This window comes from Dryas octopetala, chromosome 3 (genome assembly GCF_963921425.1).
Source record: "Dryas octopetala chromosome 3, drDryOcto1.1, whole genome shotgun sequence".
NCBI classification, from domain to species: domain Eukaryota; kingdom Viridiplantae; phylum Streptophyta; class Magnoliopsida; order Rosales; family Rosaceae; genus Dryas; species Dryas octopetala.
The window spans coordinates 20,098,571-20,117,036 of NC_141368.1; the positions used below are offsets into that span (position 1 = coordinate 20,098,571).

Genomic DNA, 18,466 nt, shown 5'->3' on the forward strand with positions numbered 1-18,466 from the left:
CCTCCCCCGCGTCGGCCACCCAACCCACCCACCTCTCTCCCCTTCTCCAGCCACCAGCTTCATCTCTTTCTTTCACTATTTCTCTCTCTATTTCTGTCACTCTCTCTCACTTTGTCTCTCTCCCTCTCTCTCTTTCAGATCTGAACAAGGAGGGTGGAGCTCGGGGCGGGGCGAGGAAGAGCTGGTTTTGGATTAAGTTGGGTTTGGGTTGCGTTTCAGTGGTGATGTAGGGTCGGGGCTAGGGTTGGGTAGGGGTTTCGGGGAGAAAGAGAGATAGTGAGGTAGAGAGAGGAGAAGGAGTGGGTGGCTAGGTGGGTTCGACGGCGGGGTGGGTGGTTGGGTCGGGGAGAGAGAGAGTGAGTGAGGCAGAAAGAGAAAGTGAGGGGCGGGGAAAGAGAGAGAGAGAGAGAGAGAGAGAGAGAGAGAGAGAGAGGGTGGGTGGCTAGGTGGGGTCGGCAGCGGGGTGGGTGACTGGGTTGGGGTGGGTCTCGGGTGGTATCTAGGTTCTTTTTGTTTTTTTATAATTTAATTAGTTGGGTTTTTAATTTTTTTTGTTTTGTTTTTATAATTATTTCATTTTTATAAGTTTATTGATTTTTTTATTATTTTTTTGGTCTATGTGGTTTTTTTTAAAGCCATGTCAAAGTGCCACGTCAATACTTAACAGCTTCCCGAACGGAAAAGTTGACGACGGTATCTAAGTGTCAAAAAATGGTAGTTGAGGTACGTTTATGCAACTTTTTTTAATTGGGGTACCCAAGTGAAAAACAGTGTAAACCTAAGGTACCTACGTATAATTTGCTATTTCTATTTCGTGTTAGTCTTTCTCGATTGCATTTAAATAAAATAAATAAAGGGTTAATTACAAATATATACCTCAACTATACATCACTTGTCAACTGGGTACCTAATGTTCAAAAACTTTCATTCGGGTACATCAACTTCAATATTTCGTCAACTTAGTACCTCCGTTACTTTGACCGTTAGAAGGACCGTTAACTGCCTAAGTGGCGCTGACGTGGCACAAGCAGACACACCACTAAACGTTGACTTGTCTTTTAAAAAAAGCCACGTGGACAAAAATTTATAAAAAAATCAATAAAACCCTTAAAATTATATAAAATTGAAAAAAAAAAAAAAAAAAAACGAAGCCAGGCCCAGCTTCCCCTGCTCGGCCTCACCTCCCCACCTAGCCCCCTTCCTCCCCTACCCTTCCCCCACCCAGGCCACCCCCTCCACATCCCCCGTCCTTCCCCCCACCACCCCACCCCACCCCACCCCGACCAAACCCGACCCACCTCCCTCCTCTCACTTTCTCTTTCTCTTTCTCTCTGCCTCCCCTCCCCTCTGCAACACCTCCTTCTTCCACCAATCCCTGCCCCTCCCTCTGCCACCCAGCCCCAGCCAGCTCCATCGCACCCCCCACCCCAGCCCGCCCCTATCCTGCCCAACCCAGCCTCTTCCTTTCCTCTCCTATCACTTTCTCTTCCCCGACTCTCTGCAACTCTCTCTTACAGATTATTCTCTCTCTCTCTCTCTCTCTTCGACGAGTTTGGCCTCCTCCTCTCTCTGCAACTCTCTCTAGAATTTTTTCAGCCTCCTCCCCTTCTAACATTCTAGACCAGCACAACTACCACAAAACAACACAAAGTTCACAAACAGAACAAAACGTCGTTGGCTTATCAGCTTTGATTCACGAGCTATGGTGGTCCGATGATCGATCCAAAGGCACCAACATGCTCAAAACAACGAAAGGATTCAATTGGGGGTGGTCTGACCTTGCATTGCTGCCGGGAACATAAAGTCAACGGTGGAGCCCAACGACCTTTCCCTTCGAATCGCCGTTGTCGCAGCTCAGATGACCAAATTGAAGGTGCTAAGGGACTCGCCGTGCCGAGGGGGTGAGAACCCAGTGGTGTTGCTGGGAGAGGGGGCGCCGAGGGGGGGGTGAGGGGTGTCAGGGAAGAGGAAGAGGAAGAGGCTGGCCGGGTTGGGCAGGATAGGGGCGGGCTGGGGTGAGGGTGTGCGATAGAGCTAGCTGGGGCTGGGTGGCAGAGGGAGGGGCGAGGATTGGTAGGGGAGGAAGAGGGAGGGAGGGAGGGGGCTGGGTAGGGAGGTGAAGTCGGGCAGGGGGGCTGGTTTTTTTTTTTTTTTTATATAATTTTAATGGGTTTTTTTATTTTTTTATTAATTTTTGTACATGTGGCTATTTTTAAATGCTAAGTCAATATTTAATGGTGGGGTCCACATATGCCACGTCAGCGCCAACTCAGCAGATAACGGTCAGACTAACGGAAGTACTTAGTTGACGAAATATTGAAGTTGATGTACCCAAATGAAAGTTTTTGAACATGAGGTACTCAATTGACAAGTGATGTATAGTTGAGGTATATATATGTAATTAACCCATAAATAAATTAAAAATTGAGGGGGTTGGTGCCTGTTCTTAGAGTATTGGGTGGAGTTTCTTATAAGCTTGTAAGATTGGAGCACAAACTTGAGTACTTTTCCGCTTAAGGGTCTGATTTGCTGCTTGGAAACTCAAATATTAGTCATGGATTGGGTTGCTTGTTAAAGTATAATTATCCCTAGATTATAAACAAATATAGTCCATAATGTTAAATTAAAAATCATGGTAATAAGGCACACTAATGACCCTTTGGATGGAGGAAAATCCTCATGTTCGGCTTCTATTTAAAAGAAGGGATTTGGATTTAGGCTAAATCCATGGTGGATTTTAGAGACCCAAATTCATGGATATATTTGAAATCACTCCTACACAACTAGGTATTTGAAATCTCACCACCACTCTCCTTCTCACCACCACCACTACCACCACCATCAGAGAAATTATTGTGTATGACATGGTATTATGGTCACATACAATAATTTTCCCGCTATCACCTCTGCCTCCGGCCACAGCCGACCACCACCCCCACCCCGCTTGATCTCCTCCATCCTCCATGATTTGTTTTCTGAAAAATAAAGACAATGAGTGGTTGTTGGGGGTTTGAACCCCCAACCGTAAACACACAAGTAAAATTCTCAACCAACTAAGCTAAACTTATATTTGTATTTAATTGTCTATTTTTATCTATTTATCCTAAATTTCTAAATATTTGAAAATAAAAATATGGAAAAAAATGAAATTCTTAATGAAATCCTCGCATTTAAATTTTTTATCCAAACAACAAAATTTCAAATTTATATATAGAAGGAAATCGAACTCTAGACCTACCCTAATTCTAACCCTTATTCTACCCACCCTCATCACTTGGGCTAATCCCTAGCCTATATATGAATCAAATTGTGTTAGATTGTCTAAAATTATTCAACCCAAAGATTAGTGCTTGAATTTGTAAATGAGATAATGATGATTTTTTTTTTAGAAAATTAGGATTAAATATCAAATTCCAATAATTTTTTGTTATATCATGAAAACCATATAATATTTCAATTGAATTACTAAATTTAAATATTGTTTTTTAGATAAAGTTACAAATATGTTAGCCATTTTGATTTGAGCCTTTTTTCATTTAACATTTTTGTCATTTGGTCCACATATGATGGGTGTTAGTTAAAATTTATAAGGTTTTGACAAAATTGCCCTTGAGACTTTTATGTTATCTTGAAAATTTGCTAATGTAGTCTCAACTTCACATTTAGTTGTGACTGTACAACACTCACAACTTTAAATTTAGTTGTGACTGAACGACAGTCACATTTAAGTTGTGAGACAGTCGCAGTTAAGTTGAGACTTAATTGATTTTTTTTAGAGAAATTATACTACAATATAGTATAAATAGAGGTCAAAACAATATTTTTACTCAAAATAATACATAGTATAGTGGTGTGAGTTCTTTTTTTCAATTTACCAAGACAATCACAGTTAAATTGTGACTGAATTGATTTTTTTTTTTAATACAATATAGTATAAATTAATGTAATATTTGTGATGTAATATTATTTTTATTTTTTTATTGTAGTGCCATATGATGTAATATTTGTAAATTCTAATACCTTTTACTTTATTATTTTGTTTGACTTTTCAACTAGTACCTAATATAAAATACTATTTAATCTTGGTACCTAAACTAAAAAGTTATTAAAATTTAGTAGTTAAAACCAATGGACCCTTTTTTTTTACATTTCTTATTCTTCTTTGTATGTAGAATAATTTCTTGGTTTGTATTACGTGCATTTTCCCTTGTGTGTCTTTGATATTCTCAATAAAATCTAACATTAATCAAAATTTACACAGAAGCCTCAAACCTTGAGAAGCAATTTAAAGCAAGACAGCGGCTATTTCGACCACCCTAATTTTAATTTAGTAAAAAACATATATACCCTATAGCAAATTGACCGTAAAGGACATCTTATATTTTTAGAACATATTTTCTCCCTACACCCCCTACCATCTTCAACCACCAGCTGACTCCACCATCTTCAACCTTCCACCACTACCATCTTCCACCTTCCACCCTAGATATAGATTGTTGCTTTAAACAACCCCACCAGCTGGCTCCACCCACGTATACCACCATCATCAAACAACACTCCACTTTCTTCTACCACCACCACCAACATCTTCAACCAAACCCTAGACATAGATTGTTTCCGTAAACAATCTCATTGTATGCAAATCACCTACTTTTGACAAATGGACACTCATAACGACAATTTGAAGTCATCAAATGAAGTAAGTTTGAGTTTGTTTTTTAGTTTTCATGAGTTTTTTCGCGGCTGAAGAACAATCAGTTCACGTTTTTATTCGGTAAACCAGTACCAAAATATATTACATATTTCGGTAGATGGTCACCGAATAAATGTATATATTTCGGTGGATATCCACCATTTATATGTAATTATAATTTTCTAACTAGTTGTTCGGTTGATGCCCGTCGAAAAATGGCAACCTAGTCGGTGGTTTGTCATTGAAGTTTATACAACCGTTCGGTAGATAGCCACCGAATGGCCAACGTATAGCTTTTTTTATTGTTCATTCGGTAGGTAATTGTAGAACTATGTTACTATATTCGGTACTTATCCACCGAATATATATATGATATATTCGGTGGTTTCCCGTCGAATACTGGGACACAAATAATTTTTTTAATTTCCTAAATGGCCAACGTCTAGGTTTTTTTAATTGTTTCATTAAGTAGTTAATTGTCGAATTATGTTAGTATATTCGGTACTTATCCACCGAATATATATGATATATTTGGTGGTTTCTCGTCAGATACTGGGACCCAAATAATTTTTTTTATTTTTATTTTTTTTGCCGAATAGGAGCAGCAAGTGGGTGCTTCCACTGAACTCAATATAGTTGAAGGAAAATGTAATTTTGACTATACCAATGAATTCACAATAGTGTAGGTAAACATTTTTTATATGGTCGGGAATTATGAGTTATGCATACCTAAATTTGAATTGTAAATAATATAATTGTCATGTGTAGGTGTTTCAAAGTAAGGATTCAATGGTTAATTGGATTCGTTCACAAGGAAAAATGAACAATATGGTAATTGTCATTAGAAGGTTTGATGCAGGCGGGGTTCGTGGTAAGAGAGCTTGGATCAAATTTGCTTGTGAGAGAAATGGTCAATATGAGCCAAATAGGTCAAGAAAGTCAACAAAGTCAAATTCAGGCGACCAAACATCCGATACTGCTAACCATAAGCAACCAGTTTCTGATGACTCTAAGGACAACCGTTCGAAGAAATGTGGATGTTCATTCTCATTGAAGGCGGTGAACACTGGATGTGGTGATCAATGGGAGTTGGAGGTTGCATGTGAAGTGCATAACCATGTACTTTCAGAGTATATTGAAGGGCATTCATTTGCAAGCAGATTAACTGAAGAAGAGAATTCGTTGTTAGTGACTTTGTCTAAGACTTTGGTGAAACCGAAAGATATATTGAAAACCAACAAAAGCAAGAATCCACAGAATACATCAATAATCAAAACAGTATACAATGTCAGGCAAAGACATAGGGTCATCGAGAGTGCCGATAGATCAAAGATGTAAGTATTGCTAACTAAGCTGAGAGAACATAATTATGTTGAGTGACATAGAAGTTCCCGTGATGTTGTGACTAACCTGTTTTGGACTCATCCTGAGAGTGTTGATATATTACGTGTATTTCCGCATGTATTGATAATAGATTGCACTTATAAGACTAATAGGTACCGTTGGCCACTTTTTGAGATTGTGGGTGTGACTTCCACTAGCATGACATTCTCTGTTGCATTCGCTTATATATGTTCTGAGAAGGAGGATAATTATACATGGGCTTTGGGTAGAGTACGGTCTTTATTGAATGATGACTGTCTTCCTAGCGTGATTGTCACGGATCGGGAGTCATATCTGCAATCCCTAAAGTGTTTCCTAGTGCCAGACATTTATTGTGTAGATGGTACATTATCAATAATGTGTTGAAAAATTGCAGAAAGTTGTTTGGTACGGTTGATCATTGGGAGAAGTAGTTTAATGGTGCTTGGTTGGATCGAAGAGCAATGATGAGTATGTGAGTCGTTTGCGTGACATATAAACCAACTTTTGTTCATACGTGGGAGCAATTAAGTACATTAAGGATAGTTGGTTGATACCTTATAAGGAGAAGTTTGTGACTGCATGGACAGATACTTGTATGCACCTTGGTAACACCACTTCGAACAGGTAGTCTATTTTGTTATCATTAACTTGTTATATGCTTAGACGCATATACAAACTTCTTGTTACGAATAGGGCTGAAAGTGCACATTCAAGGCTAAAGAAGGAATTTGGCACTAGTCAGCTTAGTTTTGAGTTATCATGGCAGCATATTCATACATTCATAGAGTTGCAGCATACACACATTAAGGCATTATTTGAGAAAAGCCGTTGTTTTATCTAACATAGTGTCAGGAAACATGAGGAGATGAAGGAATTGTTAGGCTATGTATCAAATACAGTATTGAATATAATTGGTTGTGAGATAAAGAGGTACCTCACTAACTAACCTTAATTCTACGCATTAAACACTTATTTAGTTCGTACCAATAATTTATTCATTTTTTTTATATTCTACAGGGCTAAATGGATTGGAGGTGTCTTACCATGTGATTGCACCATTCGTCGGACATACGAGTTGCCGTGTGCACATGAGATTTTGTCGTATAGACAACGTAATCGGCCTATTCCACTTGACTCCCTTCATCCCTATTGGAGAAAGTTGGATTACAATGGGAACCGGAGGTCACAAAACTCTCGGATCCTCCAGTTAATGCCACAGTAGATAGACTAATAAAATGGATGGAAGATCAAGATGCAGACACCCAAAAGAACATAAGTTTGAAGTTTGAAGAGCTCATGAATCCAGATTCCACTACTCTTAAGAGAACCACAAGTGAAGACCAAGACTAGGGGCCGCCCAAGTAAAGCTGAAACCTCTACCCGACGTTTGTCATCCGCATTTGAGTACGTACTTTCTAGTTGTGACAGTCATTCACCCTTACAGTCCATTGGAAACATTGGCTCTAGCTCGCCAAAAAAGAAACTAACAAAACAGGCCAACAAAGTGAAGAAGAGTTCGCCCATTCCATTTGCTCAGCCACATTAGTATATAGACCAATTTCAACCCATCATGAGACCGTATATTTCTGATGTAACTGATGTCTTACCAAATGGTAATTATGGATATAAAGTTGTAGCTGTAGCTGTAGCTATGGGCTTTGGGGCGGATGCTTGGCGAAAGGTACGCACAGACTTATCTAAGACACTACTACATACACCAACTTTGTTTGAGTCAGTTTTCTATGTGCGCGAGCGAGTTATTGAGTTTCAGAGAGCACTTGATTATTTTGATGACACCCCTGCACCCAAAGATCATTGGATGACCATGTCCGAGATGAGATATATTATCGCCACATGTTATGGTGTAACCGTGATCCATTTATGTAGATCGTTATGCCTTACGTGTCTCCCACTATATGCACACTCAAAAGCACATCAAGATGTTGAGTTCCGTGAGATTTGCATTGATTTTGTCAACCGTAATCATTTTGTACAGGTACGGCTATAGATTGTGTAATTGTAAATTTATAGTTGAAAAACTTTCATTACTAAGATGTTCACTTAATTAATATGTGTAGGTACACTTGTTCATGGGTCATCCTATGCCACCTATTGCAGATGATTGACATAAAAATGCCAACGCGTATGCCGCACGTGGTTGGTACATTGGATATCAAAATTGCATTGAGGAGTTTAAGCGAATTAAGGGTGACGTGCTTACGCAGAAAATTGTGTCTCTTGATAATGATTGAATTTCAACTTAATTAAACCAAATGATTTGTTTTTAACCTTTATGGCGTACGTACCATGCATGTGTTTATGAAGTTTTTGTCCCTTTCAATCTTAGGAAAAAAAAAAAAACATAAATTAAAGTGCTCCAATTTTTGTTGTGATTGTTTTTATGTAATTTGAAAGTCACTAAATTAAGGTGCTCCAATCTTAGCCAAAATAAAAAACATAAGGTCCTAAATTTGAACTTAATACAAATAACCCTCATAATTAGTCATTAGCCTTTGGCCCTTGTGCTTGATGCATGCTACCTAAAAATTACTGCTGCATTCATTAAATAACTGCACGAACAGAAACTAACAAAAGAACCTAGTCTAATGAACAATATGGACAAATCCATTAAAATTTGAATCAACACCTGCCATTTTCTTACATTTAAGCAAAATCAACTTGCATCAAAGATCCAATCTGGTCTAGACTTTTTGAGTGTTACCAATATACACAAAAAACTAAACTCTCATAACAAAACATGGAAGAAGAGATATTTGTCTCTACAGTTAACCAAAATGTCCATTTCATAATATTATACTTTGTCCATAATCTATGTCTGTCAACCAGTTATAATTCATATCCATAAAATGGCAGCCATATCAAAATAAATTAACATGGAAGCCAGTGATCACTGCCGAGAGCGGCGCTGGTATGCCAAAGTGTTGCTCAAGTGTGTGCCCTCCAAGATATGTTGTAGACTGTCAATCGCTTTGTAAAGGTGAGAGGGACGCCTTGTGGCCTCATCCTCGCCCAATGCCACAATAGGGCAAGTGATATGCAACATACAATCAACACAATCCTATAAGTCAAAAAATCATATATAAGCAACAAGTTATATACTATGCCAAAATATAAGCCAATTTGAGCCTAAATAAACCAATTTTGATAGCAATTTCAAAATTTAAGCCAATATATCTATACCTTGCCAAATCCTGGTGCCACGGTTCTATAGGGGTCAAATGCAGTCCTAAGTGCCAGATTTTGGATGTACGGATGAGATATATAATGGAACCGTACCACTGGAGGTAGTCGTCAATGGTGTCGGATGAAGCTTTCACTGTTACACTGCGACTATCTTGAGACAATAAGTGGTCCGACCACCTCTCCCACGTACTATCAAAGTACTCATAAAAGGGATTGTACTATTGCGCATAAGCAGCTCGTCCACCACGTTGAGGAGCACGTGGTGCAGGGGGTCGTTTGTACTTGTCCAAATTGCCTCAAGACTTTTCGGGATAATACAGCTCCACAATATCGAAACACTTGATCAATCATGTGTAGAATGTCACATCTAGTAATGGATGTTGTCGTCTACTGGATTTGTAGGGTTCCCATATAATCTAAAGAAAAAAATAGGGGAGTTAGTATCAAATAATTCATCCAAGAGCAACAAATGCTAAATTAAGTTTAATTTTTCATTATGACTATAATATATACCTCATCCGCCTTCAAATCGTCAAGTCGTTGTCTCAGTTTTTGCACATCTTCACAAGTTGTCCTACTATCCCTCCTCGGAGTCCATCGGAGCGCACGAGGGTTACTCTCTAAGTAATTTATGTCATAACCCAGACTAACAATATGGTGCATATGCTCGTACACTCATGCCTACAACAAGGTCATATATCCACACATTTGCTTAACCTTAGACCTAGAAGCAACACCTAACTACCGATACAGAAAAGATAAGGCCTCTACACCCCATGCATAATGGCTAGCGGTGTCAAGATTAGTAAGTAATCTTAGATACTGGACTTGTACCCTTATGCCAGTCTTATCGGCAAAAAGAGTACATCCCAATAAGAACAATAAATAGGCTCTAGCAGCACACCTCACTAGCTCATCATCATCTGTATCACACACATGGCTAAACCTTGACCGTAACCACTCGAGACGCACATACTCACCAGAATAGTCATCCAACTCCAATGTGGCATCTGCCTCACTCACCCCTAAGTATGTTCTCAATAACAACTTTGATGCAATATGATCATGAGGGGGTGTAGAAAGTGATAAACCCACAATTGAAATTCCCAAAATGTTTGACACATCATCTAGTGTGATGGTCATCTCACCGAATGACATATGCAAAGTATTAGTCTCAGGCTACCACCTCTCAACAAAGGCTGAGACCACTACCTTATCAACAGTACGGTAAGAGCATGACACCAGGGGTTTGAGCCCAGATCCTCTCACATACCCCTTCACATTGTTATTATCATTTCTACTCCACAAGTCTCATGTACGCAGCTTTGTTGTTTTGGACATGCATCTTAGGGGCTCACGTTCCTATTTGCAAAAATAAGTCACAAGTCAATTACAATATTCCAAACTATATAGTTTAAAAATTTTAAATTATATAAGTGATTATGTATAATCTCTAATACCTCATTTTTCCAAATGGAAGTAGTAATGTGACTTTTGAAGCTCCTAAGTAATGACATATCAGTAGGACCTTCAGGGAAAGGCCTATCTGAATCATTGTTGTTATCTTCTATTACATTTTCTTCCGACTGGACATCATCCCCCATCTCTGGGTAAATAGTTTTGGCTGCTTTCCTACGCCTCTCTGAAGCTGTAGGACGTGTTCGATCTTCATTTGCAGCACCACCTCTAAAAGATCTACCTCAAGAAGTTTCACCTCGAGAAGATTTACCTCTAGATGCCCCTTTTTTATCCATACCTACATTCAAAAATTGAAATCATGTTTAGAATACAGAACATATAAGTTATCATCAAATATAGAATAAGAGAAAAGTGCATGTAAAAATATCTTATATTCATGTCATTCGGCAGATGTCTACCGAAAATTTCAGATACATTCAGTAGATGTCCACCGAAATATGCAGATTCATTCGACAGACACCCACCGAACATATATCAAAGTTTCGACAGATGTCCGTCGAATGGAACCAACAACAGTTAAATCAATATCAAAATTTCGACAGATGTCCACCGAAATATTAAGATTCATTCGACAGACACCCACCGAACATATATCAAAGTTTCGACAGATGTCCACCGAAATATTAAGATTCATTCGACAGACACCCACCGAACATATATCAAATTTTCGATAGATGCACGTCGAATGAAACCAACAACAGTTAAATCAATATCTTCATTCGACAGAGACCCACCGAATAACATTTGATATTTCAGAGGATAACTACCGAAGGAATGTAAATAATTCGGAACTGAACTGTCGAATGAATTTGTAAACACATTTCCACCAAATTTTATTCGGAAGTATATTGTCGAATATTTGGAAATAATTCGGCAGGTAGATGTCGAACAAATTAAGAAATTTCGACATACCAGTACCGAATGAAATTCGAAATCTCATTCTAATTTGCAGACACCCACTTTCAAAATCTCATTATATTTCTCTAAAATATCAAATATATGTGTAATTGGTAGACCAAATATATATATATATATATTAATGCATTACACAATTATGACACCGAAAATTTGAGATCCATAAAAGCCTAAACATGGCTGACACCGAGAGTGAGTAAGGGAGAGTGAGAGGGAGAAAGCAACAACCTGAAATTGCAGAGAGAAAGAGCAAAGAAGGAATCGGCGGTGGAGAGGAGGACCGGCGATGTCGGAGGAAGTGGCGGAGGAGAGTGGAGGAAGAGGTGGCATTGTAGTGTTTCAGATGGGGTCTGCGGGTAGGCCGTGGGGTATGTGTGTGAGTGTGTTTGTTTGTTTGGGTGGGGTAGGTGGGTTTAGATAGTAAAAATGATGTTTTTTGTGAAATTAGAAGTATTTATGTCATATTAGGGTGGTTAACTCAGCTGAATTTAAAAAATTTAAATTTGTAGATGGTGAACTAAGTAAGGGTGGTCGGCATAGCTGCCCTCTTAAATCAATCCTTTATTGCTATTTCATTTTAGGTAATAAACGCAGAGACTTTTAAGCTGAATTAATTCATTGTGGTTTGGGCCTGAGCTCTACTTTTTTTTATTATTTATTTCCTTTCTTTAATATATTTAAAACTAATTTTTGTCACTACCTAATAGCATTTAAAAGAAACAGGCAAATAATTGAAGAAGTAATCATTGATTCATTTCAATTGTTGACGGTATTTTAAAAATGAAATTCTAAGTAGAATATTGAGCTAATTACAAAGTGCCCCTCCTAGGTTTGCTGCAATTTTCAATCCCCCCATAAGGTTTTAATTTTTTCAATGTAATACATATAGTTTTCAATTTAAGTCAATGTCACCCATTGTCAAACTTCCGTCAGAAAATCTGTTTTGTTAACCATTAAGCAGTGACATGGCATGCATGAGGCCTTTTTTTTATTTTTTTTATGTGGAAACCCAGTTGGCACTATGTAACCAATATATAATAACCATTTTTTGAGAAATGTTATCTTTTAAAAATGTAAAAAGGAAATAAAATAAAAAATGGCTAATTACAAAGTACTCCCAAGTTTGCTTCCATTTTCAATCCCCCCATATGGTTTCAATTTTTTTTAATGTAATACATATAGTTATCAATTTAAGTCAATGTCATGCACCCATTGCCAAACTTCATATAGGTTGATCGTTTGGTCAACTTTTAAGTAGTGACATGACATGCATGATGTCTTTTTTTCTTATGGGAAAACCCAGTTGACACTATGTGAACAATAACAACATATAAATAGAATCAAAAGGAGGGTTTGGGCGGGTGGATTTGCAGAAGAATGAGAGAACTAGAGAGAGAGAGAGAAAGAAGAAGGGTTTGGTGGGGTGGATCAGGATCAGGAGAAGAAGAATGGGAGAATTGGGAGAGAGAGAGAGTAAAAAGGCACGGAGTTTAATGGGGAGTGGATTTGCAGAAGTAGAGGGGGGAGAGAAATTCAATTCTCTGTGTTGAGTCCATATCAGCATAGAGGCGAGCCAAAAAAAAAGCCACACATATTAACGGTTGACTAACTAGTCAAACTTAACGGAAGGGTTGCATTGGTCACATTGACTTAAATTGAAAACTACATGTAGTACATTGAAAAAAATTGAAACCTTATAGGGGAATTGAAAGTGAAAACAAACTTGGGAGTGATACTTTGTAATTAGCCCTAAAAAAAACTAAGGAAACTAAAATACCCAAAAGTTTCCCACTCCAGACACCCACACCACCCCTGTGCCCATTCCCCTCCTCCCCCTTGCTCCTTATTCTTCTCCACCCACCCACACCCCCTCAAGAGCCTCTTCACTTCTCATCCACCCACCTTATATGAATGGAATCGTCCAACCCACCGAGAACGGCTCCACCAGGGCTCTTGAACTCAACCCACCACCACCCACTCCGAAACCTCCACCTCCAATGACACCGCCACAACTGCCGCACCAAAGTCCAACAAAGGGCTACATTGACTTAAATTGAAAACTACATGTAGTACATTAAAAAAATTGAAATCTTATGGTGAGGAATTGAAATAGAGGCAAACTTGGGAGGGATACTTTGTAATTAGCCCTAGAATATTTGTATTATGTTATATGAATAGACCATGCATATATGGGCAATGACAAATTAAGTAGATATTTTTTTATATTTCTTTTAAGTTTTACTTTTTTTGTTTGGAAATTTGAAATGACGGTGAACTGTATGTAAGTGTATTTTCCCTTTCATTATTCAATGATTCTACATACAAGTTTTTATTTTGCTTTGTTTTTTTTTTTCAACATTGGACGACTCTTACTTACATGGGCAATTTGTCTTTATCCAGTGGGCATCGGTCGGCTGGGACCCAAACCGCCGGTCTCACCTAGGGGCTCGATTTGAGGTGTCGCCAGCCTGTAACCGCCCATAATCCTTTCGATCGACTCGGTTTGAAATACAGTCGGGTTGCGGGTAGCAATGGTTGGTTTCAGGTTTTTCCGACAGTAACAGATCGCGACATCTGATGAGTTAAAGAAGCATAAGCAGTGACGCGAACGACGTTGTCCAACGAGTTTGGAGAAATTCCGATAATGAGTGATGTCAGATGTGTGAGAGAAATATGATATGAGATCTCATATCAAAGGGAAATCGTGAGAGAGATAAGAGATAGAGTGAGAGAGATGAGAGATCTGATAGATGAGATCGACAAAACAACTGATAATAAGAGGAGGGATATGACAGAGAGATCAAAGATGTTTTGAGTTTGATTAGATTAATATAAAAAAAGAATAAGATAAGGATAATAATAAAAGATAAAAAGAGATAAAGGATAAAAATAAAATATAGATATATATATATATATTGGCCCAGGCTATTCCGACAACCCTAAATTGCTGAGTTGACCACCTTATTTTTATTCGTCGGGTCATTCAACACTTGTCTGTTGAAATGTTTGTGATTATTCGGCACCTAACTGCCGAATATTGGCGGAGTTTTCAATAAGTAACCACTGAATGGAAAAGAAAAAGGCATCACTAGAACAAAAAGAGTTATTAATAGCATTTGATGATAGCGTTTTTTTTCTTTTGCTATAGAATGTAACATTTTAATAGTCCTCTCTCCTAGAAATGCTATGAAATGACGCGAGCATTAAAAATTAAAATTATGAGATGCACTGAATACAACCTCTCACAACCTCACGAGCAAAAAGAACCAGGTGCCTCTCTCGATCTCATTTTCTCCTCTCTCTCTCTCTCACACACAATACCTAGGAAGAGGCTGGACCTCTCTTCCTCTTCCTCTTCCTCTTCCTCTTCCTTGCGTTGCGAACAGAGGACACGGAGCACTTCTCATCCTCCTTGCCTCAGTAAGTTTCGCCACTCTATCATCTTCTTCCTCTTCCTATACTTTGTATGACTTATGGGTAAACTGATTTGGTTTTAGTGTTTGGGTATTTGAATTTAGGGTTAAATAAAGTGCTTTTGATCAATCAATTTCTTTGCCTTCAATTTAATTGGGTTAATTGATTTTAGGGTTAATGAGTGTTAAGTTGTCGATCAGATCCTAATTAGTTTTCTTGGTAAATATTTGAAAATTTCTCGGTTATAATGTTCATGGATCCTTTGAAAATCATTGTAAAAAAGATGGGAGTTAGACTGTTAGTTCCCTTTATTTGGTCCATCTATCGATTTTTCTAACATTAGAATCTCTCCCTAATCGGCTAATCCCCATATATGATATGATATGGTTTGGTTCGGTATTGGGTTTTCGTCGACAGCAGCTGCAATTTCTCAGCTAGTTTGAAAAGATCTTATTGTTGACTGTTACGTTCTTTCCTCTGAGGTAACCACACAAACCCAACAACTCATTCTCTCTGTTTTCTTTGTTTCTTTCCCTTTTCAATTTTTTTTTGTGGGTGAAGCAAAAGTTTGATGCTCTTGAAGGTAGAATTGTGAACCTCGAGCATTCTTATCTAAATCTGAATCATGCTCAAATATTATTTTTGGGTTTTTTCTATTGTTGTTTCCTTGGTTTTAATATTGGACTGTTTTTATAAAAAATAATATAAGTTTGCTGAGTAACTGTTCAAAAAGGAACTACCTTTCCCACTCCCAGACCCAGTTCCTATATAATCAAATACTCGGTTTCATCTTCAAGCAAATCTGCAAATGTTGTAGTTCCCATTTTGTACCCATCAGGTATTTCTTCTTTATACTATGCATTCTTGATTACTGGACTACATTTTGTTGGGTATCAAATACCATGAATGTTCTAAGTTTTATTCGATTCTAGTGCATCTTGGGTTTGTTACTTTACTTCTTTTAATTGTTTTTTCTTTGTAGAGATGGGTTTTGTTTTGTATTACTAGTGGGAATGACATTTTGCAGGCTTGGTTGCTGGTTTCTTAGTGTTATTCTGGACACAAACAGACCCATGCGGCTTTGGTATATGGGTACTATAATGTCAGTTGGGAAAGTTGAATTCTTGAATTTGTTTCTGTTTAATTATTTCCTAAAATTATCAACCACATGAAGAATGCTTGAACTCACTAGCTAGCAACTTATTGTTTGAACTTTGGGATGACAAGCAGGATTGAATTATTCGGACTCTTTTTGAATCATGTACCAAGTTGCTTGATTTAAGTAACTCAAACATGGTACTAGTATTTTGGTGCTTGGTAGAAGCTTGAATTATTCAATCTTTGCATTCGTGTGATCAATTATTTCCTTAATTTATAGGGAACATTCCCCTTTCTTAAACTAAATTAAATGTTTTAGTTTATGGACTGTGCTTGCCAGAGATAAAGCTGTAAAGGATTTAACACCTTTCCAGAGGTTTGTGGAAATCATGATATCTTGATATCATTTGTCAAATTCTATATGGGGGAGACTATTTTATTCCAAATAAAATTTTTTAGTTGGTCTTTTTGTTTAGCTGGTATATTTGTGAAGTTTGACCATGTTTCTTATAGGTGTCGATTATAATTATGTCTTTGAAAGTAGCTAGTCTTGGTCTCAACATGCATGGTTGCATTCAATTATTTCTTTGACTTAATTCCTTCTGTAATGGTTGCTGAAAATTGCCATAGGTTGTATGTTATTGCATTTTTACATGTACAAATAACTCAGGGCATTTCCTCAAATTTGATTTACAATGAAACAAACATAAGTAACCAAGTAGCTGAAGAACTTCTTGTTGTTAATCACAGAGAAACAAGTGAAGTAGGTGAGCCTTTGCTATAGTGGAAGAAGAAACTCAAGTCAGTTCAGAAATTCCAGTGAAGTCTTTTGAGGATGCTGAGACTACTAATGCCAACCCAATCAAGGTAACTGCAATCTATGTTATGTAAATTTAAGATTTTTTTTTCTTTGCTAATTTTGTCATTCCACTCTGCCATTACAGCAATTTAAGTCTCTCCAAACTTATAGTCCTGCATGGTTTCATGTGCAATCAAACTAGAAAAATGTTTTATGAAGGTTCTAGAGTTGTAATTGACTTTGTTCTGTTTGATCTATTTGCAGGGCTTGGCAAGAATTCCAATTATGGATTTTACTAACAAACCATTTATGCTCGAGTGTTTTTCTTTTGTTTTTTGGGTTTGGGAGCTGCCTCTCATGAAATTTAATACTACTTATTCTATGAAATCTTTTTGATAAACTTTAAAATTCTTGGCATATTTTCTTTTTTTGCAGTTCATGGAAGATGCGAGGATGGGATGAGGAGAACCAACATATGGATTAGTCATGCAACCTTATTATTAGAACCTAAGTATTTTACATTTATGTAGTTGTGACATTAGTGCAGTATTACTAATGAATATGTGAGTTTGTAATTTCGATTAATCTAATAAGATGTGAGTTCTAATTGCATGTTCATTTGCTTAGTGTTATATATATATATATATATACTTGTAATCAATATCCAATATCCAATTTATAATTTACTTTGAAAATGCTACCAAAATCACTCTCAGTTGAGACATGCTGTTGTCACTACACAAATGCTATAGAAAATACTTATAATAGCGTTTAGTCTTCAATAGCATTTTAAAAAAGCTATTGTATATATTTCTATAGCATTTCAAAACGCTATTATATAGATCTTTTATCGCGTTTTAAAAACGCTATAGAAAGAATTTTTTTTATAGTGTTCCAAAAACGCTATAATAAACCTTAGGTCTATTATAACGTCGGCTGTCATAGCGTTTTCAATAACGCTATAAAATGGCTTTTATAGCGTTTTTTGAGTGCTATAATAGCCCTTTTGTGTTCTAGTGCATTCAGTAGTATTTTGCCAAATATTGTCATTATATTCGGCCGTAAGCTGCCAAACTTCTTAGTATATTTCGGTGGCATGCTGCTAAATAAGTCTGGATGATTCCATACTTTTTTGCAAAAAAGGGTAAAATAGAAAAAAATTGTCCAAAATATATTAGGGTGGTCAACTCAGCAATGGAGAGTGGTCGGAATAGCCTTTACCATATATATTTTTTAAAACGGGCGGGTCAGTTTATACTGGCGGCCTAGAAGCCAAACTCATCATCGACCCATTTATTTTCAGTTAATTAGGCCCATTATGGCCAGCGTACTGTGTTGTGTGATGTGGACCCGACCCAACTCGACCCTAGTGAAACAGGTTGGGTGGGCTGATGCCGACCCCTAATCCACTTGGTCTCAACACTCAAGTATATGACTAGAAGATAAATTAAGCAAAGAAGAATGAAGAGTTTATATTTTGTGTTAATCTTTCTTAACTA

General features: G+C 37.5%; 1 protein-coding gene across 1 annotated transcript; it reads left to right on the plus strand.

The window, feature by feature from the left end:
• The first annotated feature begins 5,521 nt into the window (after window positions 1-5,521).
• On the plus strand, window positions 5,522-6,031 carry LOC147291679 (uncharacterized). Its single transcript, XM_086236004.1, has one exon. The coding sequence runs from the start codon at window positions 5,522-5,524 to the stop codon at window positions 6,029-6,031; it is 510 nt and encodes a 169-aa protein (XP_086092130.1).
• The last annotated feature ends 12,435 nt before the right edge of the window (window positions 6,032-18,466 follow it).

Bases quoted from the DNA above. Each gene is read 5' to 3' on its own strand.
- LOC147291679 (XM_086236004.1), top strand. From the start codon at position 5,522: ATGGTAATTGTCATTAGAAGGTTTGATGCAGGCGGGGTTCGTGGTAAG.